Below are 19921 nucleotides of genomic sequence, written 5' to 3' on the forward strand. Positions count from 1 at the left end.
CATTATTAAGCGCTTCATATTACCATTGATTGTATTACCATTAGATTTGATTATTGGAATGATGATTAAAACTTGTTTATAAACATTTTTTTTTTCAGGAGATACAGCAGCTTGAAGTTCTGTGCAAACAACTTTACGAAGCTACAGACGTTTGCATTCGTGGGGATGCAGAAAAAGCCCTTGCTACATTTGTAAGTAGCTCAGATGCGCTACCAAAATGTCAGCTTCTACTAGACCGAGCAGATTCGAGTTATGCACAGCTGCTTGCCGCATCAACCCTTACAAAACTAATACAGGGACTCACACTTGAGCAAAGAATCGACATTCGTAGCTATGCATTAAATTACTTGGCCACAAGGCCTAACTTGCAACATTTTGTTATTCAAGCTTTGGTTACACTCCTGGCCAAAATTACAAAATATGGATGGTTCGATACTTATAAAGGTGAATTGATCTTTCAAAATTTATTAGAAGACGTAAAAAAGTTTTTACAGGTATGTGGCAAGTTCTTAACAGTAAAGACGCTAACACTAATTTTAATTTTGGCTTCTAGGGTTCTGTGGAGCACTGCACAGTTGGCGTACAAATCTTATCACAATTGGTATCTGAAATGAATTCTATTGTTGAATTAGATGTACACTTGTCCTTCTCCAAGAATCGGAAGATAGCTACATCCTATCGTGACCAGCAACTTTACGACACATTTCTACTATCTTGCTCACTTTTAATAACAGCACGTGATAACAGCAAGAACCTTAAATTTATGGATGAATCACAGAAGGCGTAAGTTTTTACACCCGATACTCAAAGAGTATAAAGACATATTAGTTTTGCGTTTCCGACCCCATAAAGTATATAATTCTTGATAAGTATCAATAGCCGAGTCTATATAGCCATGTCTGTCTGTCCGTCCGTCTATTCGTCTTTTTTGTCGCCTAGTTCTTAGAGAATTTAAAAGCTAGAGCAACTAAATTAAGTGTGCAGGCTCCTGTGATATTACACTGAATTAAGTTTGTTTAAAATTTGTTTTTTTATTCTCAAAAAACTCAAAATCTTGAAAATTAAAAAATTTTATCCTTGACTTAATTTCAGGATTCTTAAAACTAGGTGTAGTATACTCAAGTTATATGGAACAATGCAAACTTAGTTTTGAAAGAACATTTAAATATTTAAAAAAAATTTGGATCCCCAAGTTTATCATAAAAAGTGGGTCTAATGTCAGGGAGTTTTTTTATTCTGTAAGATAATAAAAAAAAATATTCTCGCTTTTGTTACTTTATGTTATTGTCACAAAACTTTGTTAATAATCGATTCACTATTTCATATAATAAATTATCAAAGTAAAAAAATTTGAAACGTGCAAAAGTGGATACATGGACTTTTTTTGAACAAATTAAAATCTCTTAAGGAAAGAGATCTCTTTGAATTGAAATTATAATTTTTTTTTTTCTTTATCACTAAATGAAAGAATCTATGAAAATCACAAGGATTGATAAATTTTTAAAGATCTTATAGGCGTTTAAACTGACAAGTGATAACCATGTATCCCACTCGCCACTGTAGATGCTAAAAGAATGATCGATCAAAAAAGAATTTGAGCGAAATTTTTTTTGTTAATGAAGATATTTATGTTATCATTGTTTTAACTGTTAATTTTTTAGTATTGTATGTTTTTACTTAGCGTACAAAACAAATAATCGTTCAAAGAACAAGTCGTTATGAGAAGAAATGTTCTTTTGTCTTTAGTTTTACATAATTCAATGGGCCAAACAGCTATCAAAGCGCTAGGCTCACTATCGTCAAATTCAACGACTGTAAACGACTGCCGCAGGTCTCTGCACGAGATCGCAGAGCAGCTACGGCGTTTGAAGCCATGAGCTCACTTGTGGTCCCTAATTTAGTGCGGTTTGAAGGCCTTCCCATCCGTTGTTTTGGATGCATGGGTAGTAAGCTTGGAAAGTGTGTAAGGAAAGAGTGGGGACATCATCCGCGTATGTTAAAAAACAGTTTCGATGATCAAGGTGATCGAGTGCATAGTCATCTTGTATTGGCTTTTGAAAGAAATTGGAATGCATTTATTAAATTTCAATTTAATAAAAGCATTAGGTTAGGTTAGGTAGAGACGGCCGACAAGCTCGCTCGGAGCCCAGCACACTTAGGCCGGTTTCGGCCCGTTGTGATACCGCTTGGGATCATTCCCTCCCTGCAGATGAGACTTCATGTCAACAGTTGTCCCATCCAGATGCCCTTATAAAGTTGACGATCTTTCTGGGACATAGCGTGGACATCTCCGAGATGTCGTTCAGAAAGGCAGAGCCCAAGTGATGCAGCCTCCTTCTGCTGAGAGCTGGACAGGAACAGAACAGGTGTTCCACTGTTTCCTCCTCGTCCTCGTCTCTGCAGCTGCGGCAGAAATCATTGTATGGGGCACCCAGCCTGTTTGCGTGGGTGCCTACTAGCCAGTGTCCTGTGAGGGAACGTATGACTGCGCTGCACCTTTCCCTGCCTAGTTTGCAGAGCTCTGAGGTGCGCTTCTTATCTATGGTCGGCCATGTTTGCCGAGCTGTGCGACAACGTGCATTAAAATATAAAAATTATTCTGTGTTTTCTTGCTCTGCCTAGCACATTTTTCCAGAAGTCTTCTCCCATTATTTGTATTTCTCTGTGAATGCCATGTTTAACATACGTAGCCCGAGACCGCAAAATAATTGCATTCTGCAGTACATGGTGCAGTCTTCAGTTTTTGCCTCGTAGCCTCGTGCTGATGAAATTGGACCTATCGAAGATGAATATGTTATGGCTTTGATACTTATTGTACAGAAGCGCTTTCAACTTTATTGTAAGCAAACGGAGAATGTGATAACGAACTCAGTTGAAAATATTACTCTCTTAATTGGAGGCTCAGACAGTTGTCTGGTATGGGTATGGTCGGGACCCTATTTTAATGGGTGGCAAGGACAAGGTTGCCCTTATTTGTAGATTCTACAAAGTTTAGAGGTGCCGACTGCCGAGATCAAAGTTCGGCTGTTCGGCCACTTTATACTTCGATAGTCCTTATTAGTGCCATTCTGAAGGATCTTCAGTTAGAAAAGCTTTTAATATATTAAACCGATCGAAAAATATATAAGAATTATTTGTTACAAAATCAGATAGTCTCTTTGTAATTAATGTTTGAAAATATATTTCCTTTAAAATTAAGTGTTTTCAGATCATCGTCAACACAAATGGTCAAGAGTTGCGCCACCATTTTTCGTTCTCCATGAAAGTTACTTTATCGTTAAACAATGCAAGTGCGATATATTCATCAGATAGATACCGAAAAAATCTCTTTTAAAACGACATTTGTAATTTTCAGATCAACTTCTTTATTATTATACATTTTGCATATAAATTGAAAGTCCAGATTTATATAAATTAATATAAAAACGAACTATAAAAATAGATATGTCGCGAAAATAATTTTCTTCTTGATTTTTCAATGTAAAATACTCTCGAAAAATATATATTTTAAGGGATAAATCGCCTCAGACATCCAGCGTTCATGGATCGAAAAAAATGACCTTTCGGAACCGATTCCAAAAAAATTAGAGTTAACTCTAACAGTTCAACGTAATCAGTACGATCATGATGTTTTGTCAATTCAATATGCTGATAATCTTACTGTCGGCTTTGAATGAAAAGATATTTTCGCTTGGTCTTGGGACTTTCGCTTCGGACTTGGTCCTTCAGTTGGCGCTCGGATTTTCGTTGACCTTTTTCGACATCATCGACATGGCATCTGCTAGTGCTATAACAAAGAAAGTTTCCAGTCTCTAGTTTTATTCTTGTGACTTGATTTTCTATTCGCTCAATACATTATTGGCGAAGGAATTCGCGCCTTTAGCCAAAACCCACGTCTTTCTTTTAAAGCAAGTGCTGCGCTTTTTTACTTTCAATCGAACTCTACTGTGACTGTAGAAAAAGGCACGCAGCACTTTTTTTATTGATGGTAACTTAGTTACCAAAACTTATGGTGTCATGACATGGCGAAAAAAACATATTTACTAATTCTGTTTTAGCTTTCTCACACATACTTCTTAGATATTAATGGTCGTTGATCTACCGTTCATAAAAACATGCTGATTTTTATTAATGAGGAAAGTGATCTTTTTGGCGATGATTTACTCTAGATTTTTGACACCTTTCTTAGGTTTAGGTTTAGGTTTAGGCGGTAGCCCGGGGGGGAACGATAAAACCCCTCCAAGCTTACTTGGACCTGTAACAAGGTCCGTTGTGATGCCTCATGGGCGTGTGCCCCTTCTCAATGCCTAAAACCGTAGAGAAAAAACTGATGCAAATTAAAGGCAGTCCCATCCGGAGGCTTGGATGAATTTAGACAAGGTCCCAGGTTTGATTTCGGAAAGGTCCGAAATGTCTGTGAGGAAAGGGGCCCCGAGAAACCGAAGACGGCGAGTTCCAAGGGCCGGGTAATGACAGAAGAAGTGGGAGACCGATTCCTCCTCTTCCTCGTCGCGACAACTCCTGCAGAAGTCATTGTGAGGGATTAGCCTAGAAGCGTGAGTGCCTATCTGCCAGTGTCGCGTGATTGCTTGGATAACCGCAGAGGCCATATCGATCTCGAGACTTTACAGGAGATGATTTGAAGCTTAGACGTAGCCAAAGGCATCGCTACCTGCTCCTTCTCTGATAAGCGAGGAATTGTAGTGCCCTGCCTGGCTAGCTCGTCGGCGGCATCATTCCCACGATGTCCCTATGTCCGGGGACCCATGTAAGGAAAATATCTAGCTGCTCTGCGATCTCGTGCAGAGACCTGCGGCAGTCGTTTACAGTCGTTGAATTTGACGATAGTGAGCCTAGCGCTTTGATAGCTGTTTGGCTGTCCGAGAAAATGCTCACCACGTGAGTATCTAGGGATAGTTTGGAGGCGATACAGATGGCCTCTTTAATTGCCTCAACCTCCGTTTGGAATACACTACAGTGATCCGGGAGCCTGAAGCAATGACTGATGTTTAGCTCGTTGCAGTAGACACCGCCACCAACGCGGCCGTCTAACTTTGAGCCATTAGTGTAAAAGTGGACCGCGTTTGCGGGTCTTGGTTCGCCCATCTCCCAGTCCTCCCTAGGTGGGATTGATACCTGGAAAGGCGACGAGAGGTGGTCCCTAGGGGTACAGTAATCTGTCCTCTCTGGTAATTGCGGTAGTCTTGTCAGGATTTCCGAGTGACCAAACGCGGATGCTTTCCATAGTTTGGCTTCCCTCATTCTGAGGGCGGAAAGTGTTGCAACCTTCTTTCCCATGAGGTCTACGCGAAGGAGGTCCAGCATGGTATCGAGAGTTTCACTTGGGGTAGTGCGTAGCCCGCCAGTTATGCATAGCTCTGCCATGCGTTGAACTCTGCTGAATTTATTGAGGCGTGTTCTTTTGTCTAAGGTTGGCCACCATGCCTTTCCATAGAGCATGATTGGTCGTATGATGGCGGTGTAAAGCCACCGAACTATATAGGGGGTCATTCCCCATTTTAGTCCGATGGTTTTCCTGCAAGTGTATACTCTATCCTCTATGCTCAATTTTCAGTCGAGCTTTCTATCGAGGATTAGGCCAAGATACCTGGCGTTGTTGATAAAGACTAGCGCTTCCCCACATAGTTTTGGGGGAATCAGTGCCGGAACTTTGTACTTCCTAGTGAAAAGCACCAGTTCCGTTTTAAACGGATTGACACCTAGACCGCATTTGTCTGCCCATTTTGTCATCTTCATGAGTGTGCTTGTCAAGCACTCACACAGCGTCTGCGGAAATTTACCGGAGAATGCTGTGGCAACATTGTCGGCATACGCCACCACGCGGCGGCCACCCCCTCTATCTCCCGCAGCAGCTCGTTCACTGCCACGTTCCATAGGAGGGGCGAGAGAACTCCGACCTGCGGTGTGCCTCTGCTGACAAATCTGGTGGACGTTGACGTCCCCAGTGATGCCTCAACCGTCCTGCATTGTAGCATCGTATCGATCAGGCTCACCCTCCGGGAGTCAACCCCCAGGTCCGTCAGTGCACCCGAGATGGCGGTCAGGAGGATGTTATTAAAGGCGCCTTCTATGTCGAGGAAGGCTACTAGGGTGTACTCCTTACAGTTAAGGGACGCTTCTATGATCGATGTGATCGTGTGTAGGGCCGTTTCGGTGGATCTTCCCTTCCGATAGGCATGCTGGGAATCTGAGACTAGACTAGGCGGAATACTCGCCGTGAGATGCATCCCCAGGAGTTCCATCGTCTTCAGAAGGAAAGACAATAGACTTATGGGTCTGAAATCTTTGGGGGCAGTATGCGAGGGCTTGCATGCCTTAGGAATGAAGACGACTTTGGTATGAAGCCAGGTTTCCGGGATATATCCATGGGAGAAGATTCCCTTTTGAGCCAATTAGTGGCTTTTTGTCCAGCGTGAATCAGTTGGGCAGGGATAATGCCATCTGGCCCCGCAGACTTGTATGGTTTGAAGTTTTTGATTGCCCAGGAAATGTTCTCCTGGCTTAGCAGGTTCGTGATATGACTTGAGGCAACGGAAGGAGCCGCGAATTAGTGTGGTCTGTTTTCATCGCAGCCGGGGAAGTGGGTGTTGAGGAGAAGATGTAGCGACTCATTGCTGGACGTTGTCCACGATTGGTCGGCATTCTTCAGGTAGCCCAGAGTGGGTGTAGTCTTCGAGAGAACTTTGCGCAAGCGCGAGGCTTCTGAGTTATTCTCGATTTCGCTACAGAACTTACGCCATGAGGCGCGTTTGGCTTTCCTAAGTTCTTTATTATAAGTTGACAGACTGACCTTGTATTCGGCCCAGTTCCGCTCAACGTTATCAGCCTTAGCTGTGTTAAAGAGTCTCCGGGAGGCTTTCCGGAGCTCCCCCAGTTTAGGAGTCCTCCATTCAGTTTTCTTCCGGCCTCTGCTCTTGCCAGATGGGCAGGATTTATCGAGCGCCTCATTGCAGGCGTCGGTAAATGTTTTAACGAGATGAGTCGTGGCCTCCCTGGAAAACTCCTCCTCAGGTGGAGTCTCAGGGAGAAAACGACAGCGGTGGTCTGAGTACCGAGTCCAGTTTGTCCGCCTGAGGTTCCGGAATTGAGCTGGTCTCGGTAGTGAAAAAGAGATTACGGTTTCCACGTACCTGTGGTTCGAGGAGGAATGCTCTTCCAGGACGCTCCAGGATACGAAGTTCCCATGTATCTCATGAGAGGCAAGTGTGAGGTAATAATGAAGGTTGGATCACTCCCCCCGATATAATAGGACCATCTGGGTGGTCAGTAAATAATTGAAAAGGTATTCACCCCTTTCGTTAGTGTCAGTGATTCCCCACTGACAGTGAGTGTGCTTTGGTGTCGCACCCTACGATTAGGATGGTGTTCTTGGCCTCGCAGTCTGCGAATAGCGCCCGGAGCGCATGTGGAGGTGGGTCGGGTTGGTCGTGACCGAGGATCAGATCCTCAGTGAGCGCCCCTGGCCTTCGAGGCTCCCTGCTGTTTGGTCTTCATTGCTGAAATTTGGGAGCAAAAATAAGTGCAAATCTCTTTTTGCAAGAATGCAGGTGCGGGTTTTACCTGCGGTGTCAGCTACGTATAGCTTATAGTCAGGAGTCCTCAGACCAGAGACCTTGTTTCCGAGGATCCAGGGCTCCTGAATGAGGACCATGTCGGCTCCATGCTAGGGATCTCCGGGTATGGTACAATGACAACCTTCTTGTAGCCGTAGTCCACGCTACCCTCCGTGCCATGGAGAAGTCTTACCGACTCCTCGTTCAGGACGAGGATGATTTGGCGTCTCTGTCCATTGCTCTCCTCTACCTTGGCCACCTTCCAATCGGCTGTAGGAAGGTGGGGGTTGCAGACCTGCAGAATCCGGAGAATCTTTTCCGGCTCTGCAGGCTTCGCCGAGACCTTAGCTCTGGCCCTCGGCTTGCTGGGGATGTCTTCCCATTTTACGGCTTGGCTCCTGGGGAGACCTCCTTTAGCGATGCTACCGCCTTCGTGTAGAGGGCCGCCGAGCGAGCATCTTAGCAGGCGATGGCTTTCACTTTGCCTTGGGGCCACCCGGCTTCCTCACACTTGGGTGGTGGTCCTCCATTTTCCTCCAACTCCTGGAAGAAGCGGTCCTGGAGCTCGTTTTCTACGAGGTGCCACTTGTCCCGAGGAATCTGCTCGTCTTTAGAGCACCTGTCTATGACTCCAATTAGGGTTTTTCCCTCTCGCCACCTCGGCAAACGAGCGGTTGCTCAGGGTTTTCGTCCTCTTGGCCTGTTGGACTTGCGTGGTGGTGTTTTCTGCCGAGCGTTGTCGCTTGCTTGGGGCCTTGGCTGCGGACTTGCCAGCTTTGGCTGGATGGTAGTCGGGCAGGACCGTCTTGGCCCATCGCCGCGATTCGATGCCCTGGGCAGACGCCAGAAACACTGGGTCGTCGTAGCCCAGGATGAAGGCCGCACGTCTCTTGTCTTGAAACTTGGGCCTATCTTTCGAGGCAGAAGCGCCGCCTGCCGGGGTTGTCAAAGGGTCCCCGGCCCCAAGGGGTCTGCCAGCCGCGATATCGCTCTGCACGAAAGCCCGGTAACCGGGTCGCCCTTGGGGCCCCCCGACGTGGATTGGCCCGATTGGCTTTTTGTTCCTCTCCTCGCGGCGCTTGCTGCCTCGAGACGGTGGACCGACTTAGTTTCCTTCCCCATCGTTTTGGGCACTGGTTTCCCAGATGCGGTTGAAGGGATCCCTCCGGCACTTTAGGAGGAGTACCGAGCTCCTTTGCGGTGGTTTTGATATTTATCTTTAAATTTGGCATTGTTGGTCCCACGAGTAGGCGGGAAGAGCTAGTCGCGCGGGGCATAGCCCGCGTGCACCTTTCTTAAAAGTTGGCGTAATCGTGGCAGCTTTCCACCTGCCAATAAACCGACCCATTAACAGCGAATTTGTGAAGAGAATTTTGAGAGGTTCACAAAACGCAACATCACAGTTGCGAAGCAGAAAGGCAGAAATGCCATCACAATCAGGTTTATTAGAATTATTAAGCTCATCAATTGCGTCCAAAATGTCCACCTCCGATACATCAAGTGTGCCAATATTGACCACCGAAGGAATAGAGTTTAAGATTTCCAAATTATGCCAAGCTGCGTATGGCTCAAAATGAGCTAAAGAAAGACGCAAACGGTTTGCTCTGCCACTATCCGTATTTGAGCTCAAGTTACCAAGCTTCGTAGCTGAAGGAAAAGAGCTCGTCGACCTTTTGGAATTTATGAAACTCCCAAACGACCTGGGATTGATTTTAAGTACCCTTTCTTAGACGTTGACATGCAATGACTGCATCTTTTACGCGCGGATCCCAGGCAAAACGCAGCCCTCCTCCCGCCCAACCGACCGGGCGCTGCCGCATGACGCACGGTGAGTAGACGAACCGAACGCGAACATGCAGGAAAGATAGCTATTAGACTAACATTCGAGGAAAATTAGCACTAAACTTACTAAGAAACTAAGCATGCAATCAAAATACAAATACCACTACAATTACTAATTACTAGAAAGGTGTGTAAGGATTAGTAATTTAATAAGAGGAAGAGAATTAGTGGTGGATATAATATGGTAGAGGGAATTATAATCCGAGCATAACACCCTAAACGGTTCATGCAAGGAATAATTCGATCTACAAAGTGGAAGGAACAACGGTATAAAATTTCTAGTCAGTCTAATAGGAATCGTGAAGTTTATGCTGCTCAACAGATCAGGGCTGTCTATGTCACCCCTGATCAAGTTGTGCATAAAAATCACACCAAGCATTTTTCTACGGTTAACTAAGGATGGAAGGTTTACTAATAACAGTCTACTAGAGTAAGATGGGACCACCTTCATCCCAGTTAAGGCCCCGCAGAGCAAAGAGTAAAAAGTTTTTCTGCACTGATTCTATACGGTCCTGGTGTACTTTGTATTGAGGGCACCATACACAGGAGTCGTATCCTAAAATCGTAGAACAAGCGAGATATAGAGAGTCTTTGTTGTATAGGGGTCGTCAAATTCCTTTGACCACCTCTTTATAAAGCCAAGCACGCCCATGGCCTTATTTACCATGCTAGAAGTGTGTTCGGAAAACTTTATCTTGGGGTCTAACATAACACCCAGATCATCCACCAGGGTAATTCTCTCAAGAGAACCACCAAATAGGGTATAGGGAGCCAACAAAGGGCTAGAACGATGAAATGTCATAACTTTGCATTTCGAGGCATTAAAGTGTAACAAGTTTGCACAACACCATGACTGAAAGTTTTTGAGATCAGATTGCAAGCGAGAATGAAATGAAATGTCCTTGTACTGGACACAGAGTTTAACATCAGCCGCATACATAAGTACTCGAGAGTATGCTAATACTGAAGGCAAGTCATTAATAAAGAGTGTGAAGAGTAAGGGGCCTAGATGGCTGCCCTGTGGTACTCCCCAAGAAACCTTTACTGGTAAAGAGAGGGAGTTTTTGAAGAGGACTCTTTGAGACCTAGAACAAGGATAGCTAGAAATCCATCTCAGGAGGTTGGCCGGAAACCCTAAAAGCTCAAGTTTATGCGCTAAAAGGGAATGGTTTACTGAGTCGAATGCTTTACTAAAGTCGGTGTAAATAACATCCGTCTGTAAGTTACCTTGAAAGCCTTTAATAATGAAAGAGGTAAACTCTAACAAGTTCGTGGTGGTTGATCGCCGCCTTATAAATCCAGGCTGAGTTGGAGATATAAGTGACTTGCAGAGATGTTGCAAGTGCGGAGTTAATACCTTCTCAAACATTTTAGGAATAGCGGATAACTTTGCTATACCTCTATAATTTTTTGCATCAGACTTGCTATCTTTTTTATGCAGAGGAATTATAAACGATACCTTCCAGATCGGGGGGAAGCAAGAAGAATTAATGGACAGTGTGAATAGTTTAAGCAAAGGTCCACACAGAGCCTCGGCGCAGTACCTGAGTACACAACCTGGAACCCCGTCTGGACCCGGTGAAAACACCGGCTTAACCTGTCGGCTTAATCATGAAGTAAAGAACATTCATTTAACAAGGGACTGAAAATGCCGTTCGACCTCGGTAAACCGTATGGGTACGGATGACCAGAGTAGCTTTCCTCAGAATAGGTGGTTTGGAAAAATTGGGCAAAAAGATCGGCAATTGCCTGATCATTATTTGCCGACGTATTACAAAATGATAGCGAGGATGGGTGTGCGGACGTTCTACGCTTACTGTTTACGAAGCAGTAAAACTGTTTAGGGTCCTGAGAAAAACGTATCCTGCATTGAGATAGGTTGTTCTTATAGCATTGAGCATTAAGAACTGAACATTTTGACCGAGCTATTACATAGCGAGATTGAGAAGTAGGAGAACCAACTTCCTGAAATTTTTTATAAAGTCTTGATTTTAAGTTTTTTAGGCTGGATAACTCTTTGGTAAACTAAGGGGGTTTTCCAGATCTAATCGGACAAGAAAGTGGGACACAAGAATCAAAAAATGTGCCAAGAGCATTGTAAAAAATGTTTGTGCCTTTTATGACATCAGTGCACAAGTACAAAGCGGACCAATCAAAATCCCTAATGAGGTTATTAAGCTTCGCAAACTCGGCTTTACGAAAGCAGCGGACACGTTCAGGTAGCCTACTCGACCGATCCAATACAGTTGGTCCTATATCTAGCGACACCTCGAAAGTAGGGTGGTAGGCGTCTTCAGGTATAGTGAGCGGAAGGGCTCGGGTTAACAACACTATGGTTGGATCCGATACAAAGCACAGGTCAAGCAATCGACCCAAGGAATTTTTCACATGGTTGACTTGAGACAGGGACAGGTCAAGCAAGCCGTCAACAAAGTCATGTCGTGACATGGGCACTAGGATACTAGACTCGTTTACCGAAGACCAAACAGTTCCTGGCAAGTTGAAGTCACCAAGAACTATCATACGATCTTTATCAGATAGCGAGGAAGAAACAGCGGTTAAAGCGGACAAATGCTGCTCATAAATTGAAATATCCGAAGAAGGTGGGATATACGAGCAAGTAATGAATATAGCGAAAGCGGGAAGAATCAGTTTTACACACAGGAATTCCAGTTCCTGTTGAACTTGGACTGTGAAGTGTTCCGACGTGAAGTAAGAGTCCACTGCAATTAGAACCCCCCCTGCACGTCGAGACGAACGGTCCTTTCTAAAAGTTGTGTACCGACCTGCCAAAACCTCGGAACTAAGAATGTCCGGCTTTAACCAGGTTTCAGTAAACACAATAACGTGGGAAGCAAATGCAACACTATCCCGGAAAAGAATGCTGAGCTTACTACGCAAGCCTCTTACATTCTGATAGGTTACTAAAAGAGTAGTTAGTTTTTTGGAAAAGTGGAAGCAAGACGGGAAGTTGAGGAAGAGGAAGTTGAGGTTGAGGGTGGCACACTGGAAAGATTTGTAAGGGATATGGGGGCCTATTCTTCTTCTTAGCCTTAAACTCCTTCACCACCAAATGCTCTGGCCAAAATTTGGCGGATCAAATGGTGTCAAATTGAGTTGGGGAGATGCTTATCTTAAACGAAGCTATCTCCCTGGCATAAGATAAGTTGAATTTCTCCACCTTTAAACCCACGGCTTTTATTTAGCTTTGAATGAAAGCAATTACATCATTAGATGTGAGGTCAGGGGCCAGCCGTGAGACAAAAACTTGTCGTTTTGGTGGGACTCCCACCAGTGGTTTAGGCACCACAGGCATAGTACCTGTGGTGGCAATATCCGGAGGTCCGGAACGTCTATTTACTGGTGGGATCGGGATGGACGGGACAACTAGCGAACTTGCGGACACCACGGACACGGACGCTGCAGACGTACTTGGCTGCACATTTTCCGAGGCGATGAATTCGGCTACCGAATCTGCATCGCCAGCAGCTGTCGTTGCCCATGGAGTGGCAAACGAGATCAACTGCTGCACACTTGGAGTGGTGGGAGTCAGTTTTTCGGCGGCGCACGGCTGAGTGACGGTTGGCACTTGCAGATCCCGCGGAGTGACCTTTTTACGCCTCGGAGACTCATTCAGCAGTTGCAGACTACCAAATTGAGACTCCATGGCTAGGAGCCGATCGTATTGCTTTTTAAAGCCAACGGTCAGCTCCTTAAAGCCCTTCCGCGTCTGCCTCATAAATATGACCGCACGGCATGCCTCACAACTTTAGTGCAAGCCATTACGTTTTGATATGGCATCGCCCACGAGGCCCGTAAGCCCAGCGCATTTTGCGTGCACTACGCTATCGCAGAGCCAGCAGGGGATACTTGGCTGATCATGGGTGATCTCTTTCCGACAAGATTTTATGGCACATACAACAGAAAACTCCATAATAAAAAGTTTGAACAAAATTAAAATAAAATAGTACATATTTCAAAACAAATGGCTATCAATCCAGTTATTGAAGTTGAGGTGATAGGGAGAGAATGATAAAACTAGACTGCTATTAGTAAACCTCCCAACCTTAGTTAACCGTAGAAAAATTCTTGGTGTGATTTTTATGCACAACTTGTTCAGGGGTGACATAGACAGCCCTGATCTGTAGACCTACTAGAAATTTTATACCGTTGTTCCTTCCACTTTGTAGATAAAATTATTCCTTGCATGAACCGTTTAGGGTCTTATGATCGGATTATAATTCCCTCTACCATATCATATCCACCACTAATTCTCTTCCTCTTATTAAATTACTAATCCTTCCACACCTTTCTAGTAATTAGTAATTCTAGTGGTATTTTTATTTTTATGTTTATCTTGAATGCATTTCTAGTTCTCTTAGAAACTTTCGTGCTAATCTTCCTCGAATATTAGTCTAACAGCTATCATTCCTGCATGCTCGCGTAACAGCCTTCTGCTGGTTTCACACGGGCCACTTGACGGTGCAGTAATTACATCGCCTCTTGAAAAAAGCAGTCATTGCATGTCAACGTCCAATAAAACAACCAAAGCTACAAGACGAGAGCTGTAATGCAATATAAGGCGTACTCACTGCATCAACACAAACACGACAAGCCAATGCCGAAAAATTAGATGTTAAATAAATAATGTTTTAAAACAAATCAAAAGGTATGCACTCGCGGAATAGAATAGATTTCTAGATTGTTGGCTGGTTAGGAAGTTAATTAAAGTTTATTTATGAAAACACCGGCTGTTTATTCAAAACAAAAGGAAAAAATGCGGAGCGCAAAACAATAACGCGGCTGATCACTACGAAAGTGAACGAACGATTGTCGGCAATATACTGATTATATAAAAATATGTTTAGAAAAGCAAAATCACGCTTATGCTGCACAAACCTCGCCCAGTCAACAGTGTCAAGGGTCTTACCAAATCGTTTAAAAAACTTGATAAGTAGATTCTTATAACTCACCACACCCTTCTTATACCACGGTAGCCTATAGGATCCATGCACAATTCTGGAAGCATTGTTATCAATGACGAATGGTATGTAGGAAAATAACTTTGACCTCAAGTCGGCACCTCTAAACGTTGTCGAATTGGGCTAAAACTTTATATTTTATTTTTTTATAAAAAAATAAAAATTTGTAGATCATCCGACGAGAGCTGTGAGCGAGGCTTGTCTGCTTAGCAGAACTTCTCTTCAAGGTCGATCATCACCGCGAACGAAAATTTTGTTGTCTGGCATAGTGACCTGGCTGCTACATAGTCTAATCTATCCTACACTAAAATAAACTCGGGTTAATCACTAAACACGGGTCAATTCGGGCCCGCCTCTTTAATACTTTTGCATTAAACCGGTGAGGTTCCGCTCTGAAAATACATACATATTGTATATACTAATCTAATCCAAAAACTTCTGTAATTATTTACAAATCTTTCCCGAATTAAATCTACTCTACCGAAGAAGAGTAGTTTTACTTAAATAAATCTCTAATTAAATCTCAAATTAAGCCTTAAGTCAGCAATACACCCAGCGACAAAAAAACACCTCTCTGAAATTTCATACAAGCCTTTTCTATTCCGTGGTTTTCGCAAATGTTATTCTATTCGTCTAAATTTAATTTTTCTTGTCACTAAATCAGCTTTAAACCAAAGTTCATACTCATTTTTTTCAGTGGACTCTAATTTCACGTCGGAACATTTTTCCCTCCAGGTGTAAAAAGACCTGAAATTCCTTTGTGTCAAACTGATTCATCCCATCTTTTCTATCTTCCTCATCCATTCAATCGTTTATTCAACCTTCTTATGATATAACGATATACGAACAGCACCTGTCCTTTATAAAAAAACATTTCTTTTACGCTATTCGCTGCTGCTTTACGAAGCTATTAACCTACTTTATTAAAAATTCTATACTCGTTCACTGAAGTTGTTAAAGGCAAAAACATTTTATATACAGACTGGCTCCGGTTTTCACTTACTTTTGCGTTTTCGACCAAAACGTTTCGTTTTTAGGTACTCCCGTTTTCACTTCCCGTCGTTTTGGGCACTGGTTTCCCAGATGCGGTTGAAGGGATCCCTCCGGCACTTTAGGAGGAGTACCGAGCTCCTTTGCGGTGGTTTTGATATTTATCTTTAAATTTGGCATTGTTGGTCCCACGAGTAGGCGGGAAGAGCTAGTCGCGCGGGCATAGCCCGCGTGCACCTTTCTTAAAAGTTGGCGTAATCGTGGCAGCTTTCCACTTGCCAATAAACCGACCCATTAACAGCGAATTTGTGAAGAGAATTTTGAGAGGTTCTCAAAACGCAACATCACAGTTGCGAAGCAGAAAGGCAGAAATGCCATCACAATCAGGTTTATTAGAATTATTAAGCTCATCAATTGCGTCCAAAATGTCCACCTCCGATACATCAAGTGTGCCAATATTGACCACCGAAGGAATAGAGTTTAAGATTTCCAAATTATGCCAAGCTGCGTATGGCTCAAAATGAGCTAAAGAAAGACGCAAACGGTTTGCTCTGCCACTATCCGTATTTGAGCTCAAGTTACCAAGCTTCGTAGCTGAAGGAAAAGAGCTCGTCGACCTTTTGGAATTTATGAAACTCCCAAACGACCTGGGATTGATTTTAAGTACCCTTTCTTAGACGTTGACATGCAATGACTGCATCTTTTACGCGCGGATCCCAGGCAAAACGCAGCCCTCCTCCCGCCCAACCGACCGGGCGCTGCCGCATGACGCACGGTGAGTAGACGAACCGAACGCGAACATGCAGGAAAGATAGCTATTAGACTAACATTCGAGGAAAATTAGCACTAAACTTACTAAGAAACTAAGCATGCAATCAAAATACAAATACCACTACAATTACTAATTACTAGAAAGGTGTGTAAGGATTAGTAATTTAATAAGAGGAAGAGAATTAGTGGTGGATATAATATGGTAGAGGGAATTATAATCCGAGCATAACACCCTAAACGGTTCATGCAAGGAATAATTCGATCTACAAAGTGGAAGGAACAACGGTATAAAATTTCTAGTCAGTCTAATAGGAATCGTGAAGTTTATGCTGCTCAACAGATCAGGGCTGTCTATGTCACCCCTGATCAAGTTGTGCATAAAAATCACACCAAGCATTTTTCTACGGTTAACTAAGGATGGAAGGTTTACTAATAACAGTCTACTAGAGTAAGATGGGACCACCTTCATCCCAGTTAAGGCCCCGCAGAGCAAAGAGTAAAAAGTTTTTCTGCACTGATTCTATACGGTCCTGGTGTACTTTGTATTGAGGGCACCATACACAGGAGTCGTATCCTAAAATCGTAGAACAAGCGAGATATAGAGAGTCTTTGTTGTATAGGGGTCGTCAAATTCCTTTGACCACCTCTTTATAAAACCAAGCACGCCCATGGCCTTATTTACCATGCTAGAAGTGTGTTCGGAAAACTTTATCTTGGGGTCTAACATAACACCCAGATCATCCACCAGGGTAATTCTCTCAAGAGAACCACCAAATAGGGTATAGGGAGCCAACAAAGGGCTAGAACGATGAAATGTCATAACTTTGCATTTCGAGGCATTAAAGTGTAACAAGTTTGCACAACACCATGACTGAAAGTTTTTGAGATCGGATTGCAAGCGAGAATGAAATGAAATGTCCTTGTACTGGACACAGAGTTTAACATCAGCCGCATACATAAGTACTCGAGAGTATGCTAATACTGAAGGCAAGTCATTAATAAAGAGTGTGAAGAGTAAGGGGCCTAGATGGCTGCCCTGTGGTACTCCCCAAGAAACCTTTACTGGTAAAGAGAGGGAGTTTTTGAAGAGGACTCTTTGAGACCTAGAACAAGGATAGCTAGAAATCCATCTCAGGAGGTTGGCCGGAAACCCTAAAAGCTCAAGTTTATGCGCTAAAAGGGAATGGTTTACTGAGTCGAATGCTTTACTAAAGTCGGTGTAAATAACATCCGTCTGTAAGTTACCTTGAAAGCCTTTAATAATGAAAGAGGTAAACTCTAACAACTTCGTGGTGGTTGATCGCCGCCTTATAAATCCATGCTGAATTGGAGATATAAGTGACTTGCAGAGATGTTGCAAGTGCGGAGTTAAAACCTTCTCAAACATTTTAGGAATAGCGGATAACTTTGCTATACCTCTATAATTTTTTGCATCAGACTTGCTACCTTTTTTATGGAGAGGAATTATAAACGATTCCTTCCAGATCGGGGGAAGCAAGAAGAGTCAATGGACAGGGTGAATAGTTTAAGCAAAGGTCCACACAGAGCCTCGGCGCAGTACCTGAGTACACAACCTGGAACCCCGTCTGGACCCGGTGAAAACACCGGCTTAACTAGTCGAAGATCATGAAGTAGGGAACATTCATTTAACAAGGGACTGAAAATGCCGTTCGACCTCGGTAAACCGTATGGGTACGGATGACCAGAGTAGCTTTCCTCAGAATAGGTGGTTTGGAAGAATTGGGCAAAAAGATCGGATCATTATTTGCCGACGTATTACAAAATGATAGCGAGGATGGGTGTGCGGACGTTCTACGCTTACTGTTTACGAAGCTGTAAAACTGTTTAGGGTCCTGAGAAAAACGTATCCTGCATCGAGATAGGTAGTTCTTATAGCATTGAGCATTAAGAACTGAAAAGTTTGACCGAGCTAATACATAGCGAGAGTGAGAAGTAGGAGAACCCACTTCTTGAAATTTTTTATAAAGTCTTGATTTTAAGTTTTTTAGACTGGATAACTCTTTGGTAAACCAAGGGGGTTTTCCAGATCTAGTCGGACAAGAAAGCGGGACACAAGAATCAAAAAATTTGCCAAGAGCATTGTAAAAAATGTTTGTGCCTTTTATGACATCAGTGCACAAGTACAAAGCGGACCAATCAAAATCCCTAATGAGGTTATTAAGCTTCGCAAACTCGGCTTTACGAAAGCAGCGGACACGTTCAGGTAGCCTACTCGACCGATCCAATACAGTTGGTCCTATATCTAGCGACACCTCGAAAGTAGGGTGGTAGGCGTCTTCAGGTATAGTGAGCGGAAGGGCTCGGGTTAACAACACTATGGTTGGATCCAATACAAAGCACAGGTCAAGCAATCGACCCAAGGAATTTTTCACATGGTTGACTTGAGACAGGGACAGGTCAAGCAAGCCGTCAACAAAGTCAGAAGAGAAGTTAGTTTTTTGGAAAAGTGGAAGCAAGACGGGAAGTTGAGGAAGAGGAAGTTGAGGTTGAGGGTGGCACACTGGAAAGATTTGTAAGGGATATGGGGGCCTATTCTTCTTCTTAGCCTTAAACTCCTTCACCACCAAATGCTCTGGCCAAAATTTGGCGGAGCAAATGGTGTCAAATTGAGTTGGGGAGATGCTTATCTTAAACGAGGCTATCTCCCTGGCATAAGATAAGTTGAATTTCTCCACCTTTAAAGCCACGGCTTTTATTTTGGTTTGAATAAAAGCAATTACATCATTAGATGTGAGGTCAGGGGCCAGCCGTGAGACAAAAACTTGTCGTTTTGGTGGGACTCCGACCAGTGGTTTGGGCACCACAGGCATAGTACCTGTGGTGGCAATATCCGGAGGTCCGGAACGTCTATTTATTGGTGGGATCGGGATGGACGGGACAACTAGCGAACTTGCGGACACCACGGACACGGACGCTGCAGACGTACTTGGCTGCACATTTTCCGAGGCGATGAATTCGGCTACCGAATCTGTATCGCCAGCAGCTGTCGTTGCCCATGGAGTGGCAAACGAGATCAACTGCTGCACACTTGGAGTGGTGGGAGTCAGTTTTTCGGCGGCGCACGGCTGAGTGACGGTTGGCACTTGCAGATCCCGCGGAGTGACCTTTTTACGCCTCGGAGACTCATTCAGCAGTTGCAGACTGCCAAATTGAGACTCCATGGCTAGGAGCCGATCGTATTGCTTTTTAAAGCCAACGGTCAGCTCCTTAAAGCCCTTCCGCGTCTGCCTCATAAATATGACCATGTCAGTCTCAACCGCACGGCATGCCTCACAACTTTAGTGCAAGCCATTACGTTTTGATATGGCATCGCCCACGAGGCCCGTAAGCCCAGCGCATTTTGCGTGCACTACGCTATCGCAGAGCCAGCAGGGGATACTTGGCTGATCATGGGTGATCTCTTTCCGACAAGATTTTATGGCACATACAACAGAAAACTCCATAATAAAAAGTTTGAACAAAATTAAAATAAAATAGTACATATTTCAAAACAAATGGCTATCAATCCAGTTATTGAAGTTGAGGTGATAGGGAGAGAATGATAAAACTAGACTGCTATTAGTAAACCTCCCAACCTTAGTTAACCGTAGAAAAATGCTTGGTGTGATTTGTATGCACAACTTGTTCAGGGGTGACATAGACAGCCCTGATCTGTAGACCTACTAGAAATTTTATACCGTTGTTCCTTCCACTTTGTAGATAAAATTATTCCTTGCATGAACCGTTTAGGGTCTTATGATC

The 19921-nt window shown here is 43.7% G+C and overlaps 1 protein-coding gene across 2 annotated transcripts in view; it reads left to right on the top strand.

The window, feature by feature from the left end:
* The window catches only part of LOC117186181 (ran-binding protein 16), a 423463-nt gene that overhangs the window by 47916 nt on the left and 355626 nt on the right, over positions 1 to 19921 (top strand). For both annotated transcript variants that reach the window (XM_033386441.1, XM_033386442.1), the window contains exons 2-3: positions 99 to 494; positions 554 to 783. In XM_033386441.1, coding sequence (XP_033242332.1) covers positions 99 to 494; positions 554 to 783 — 626 coding nt within the window. The remainder of the gene's footprint in view (positions 1 to 98; positions 495 to 553; positions 784 to 19921) is intronic.

This window comes from Drosophila miranda, chromosome XR (genome assembly GCF_003369915.1).
Source record: "Drosophila miranda strain MSH22 chromosome XR, D.miranda_PacBio2.1, whole genome shotgun sequence".
NCBI classification, from domain to species: domain Eukaryota; kingdom Metazoa; phylum Arthropoda; class Insecta; order Diptera; family Drosophilidae; genus Drosophila; species Drosophila miranda.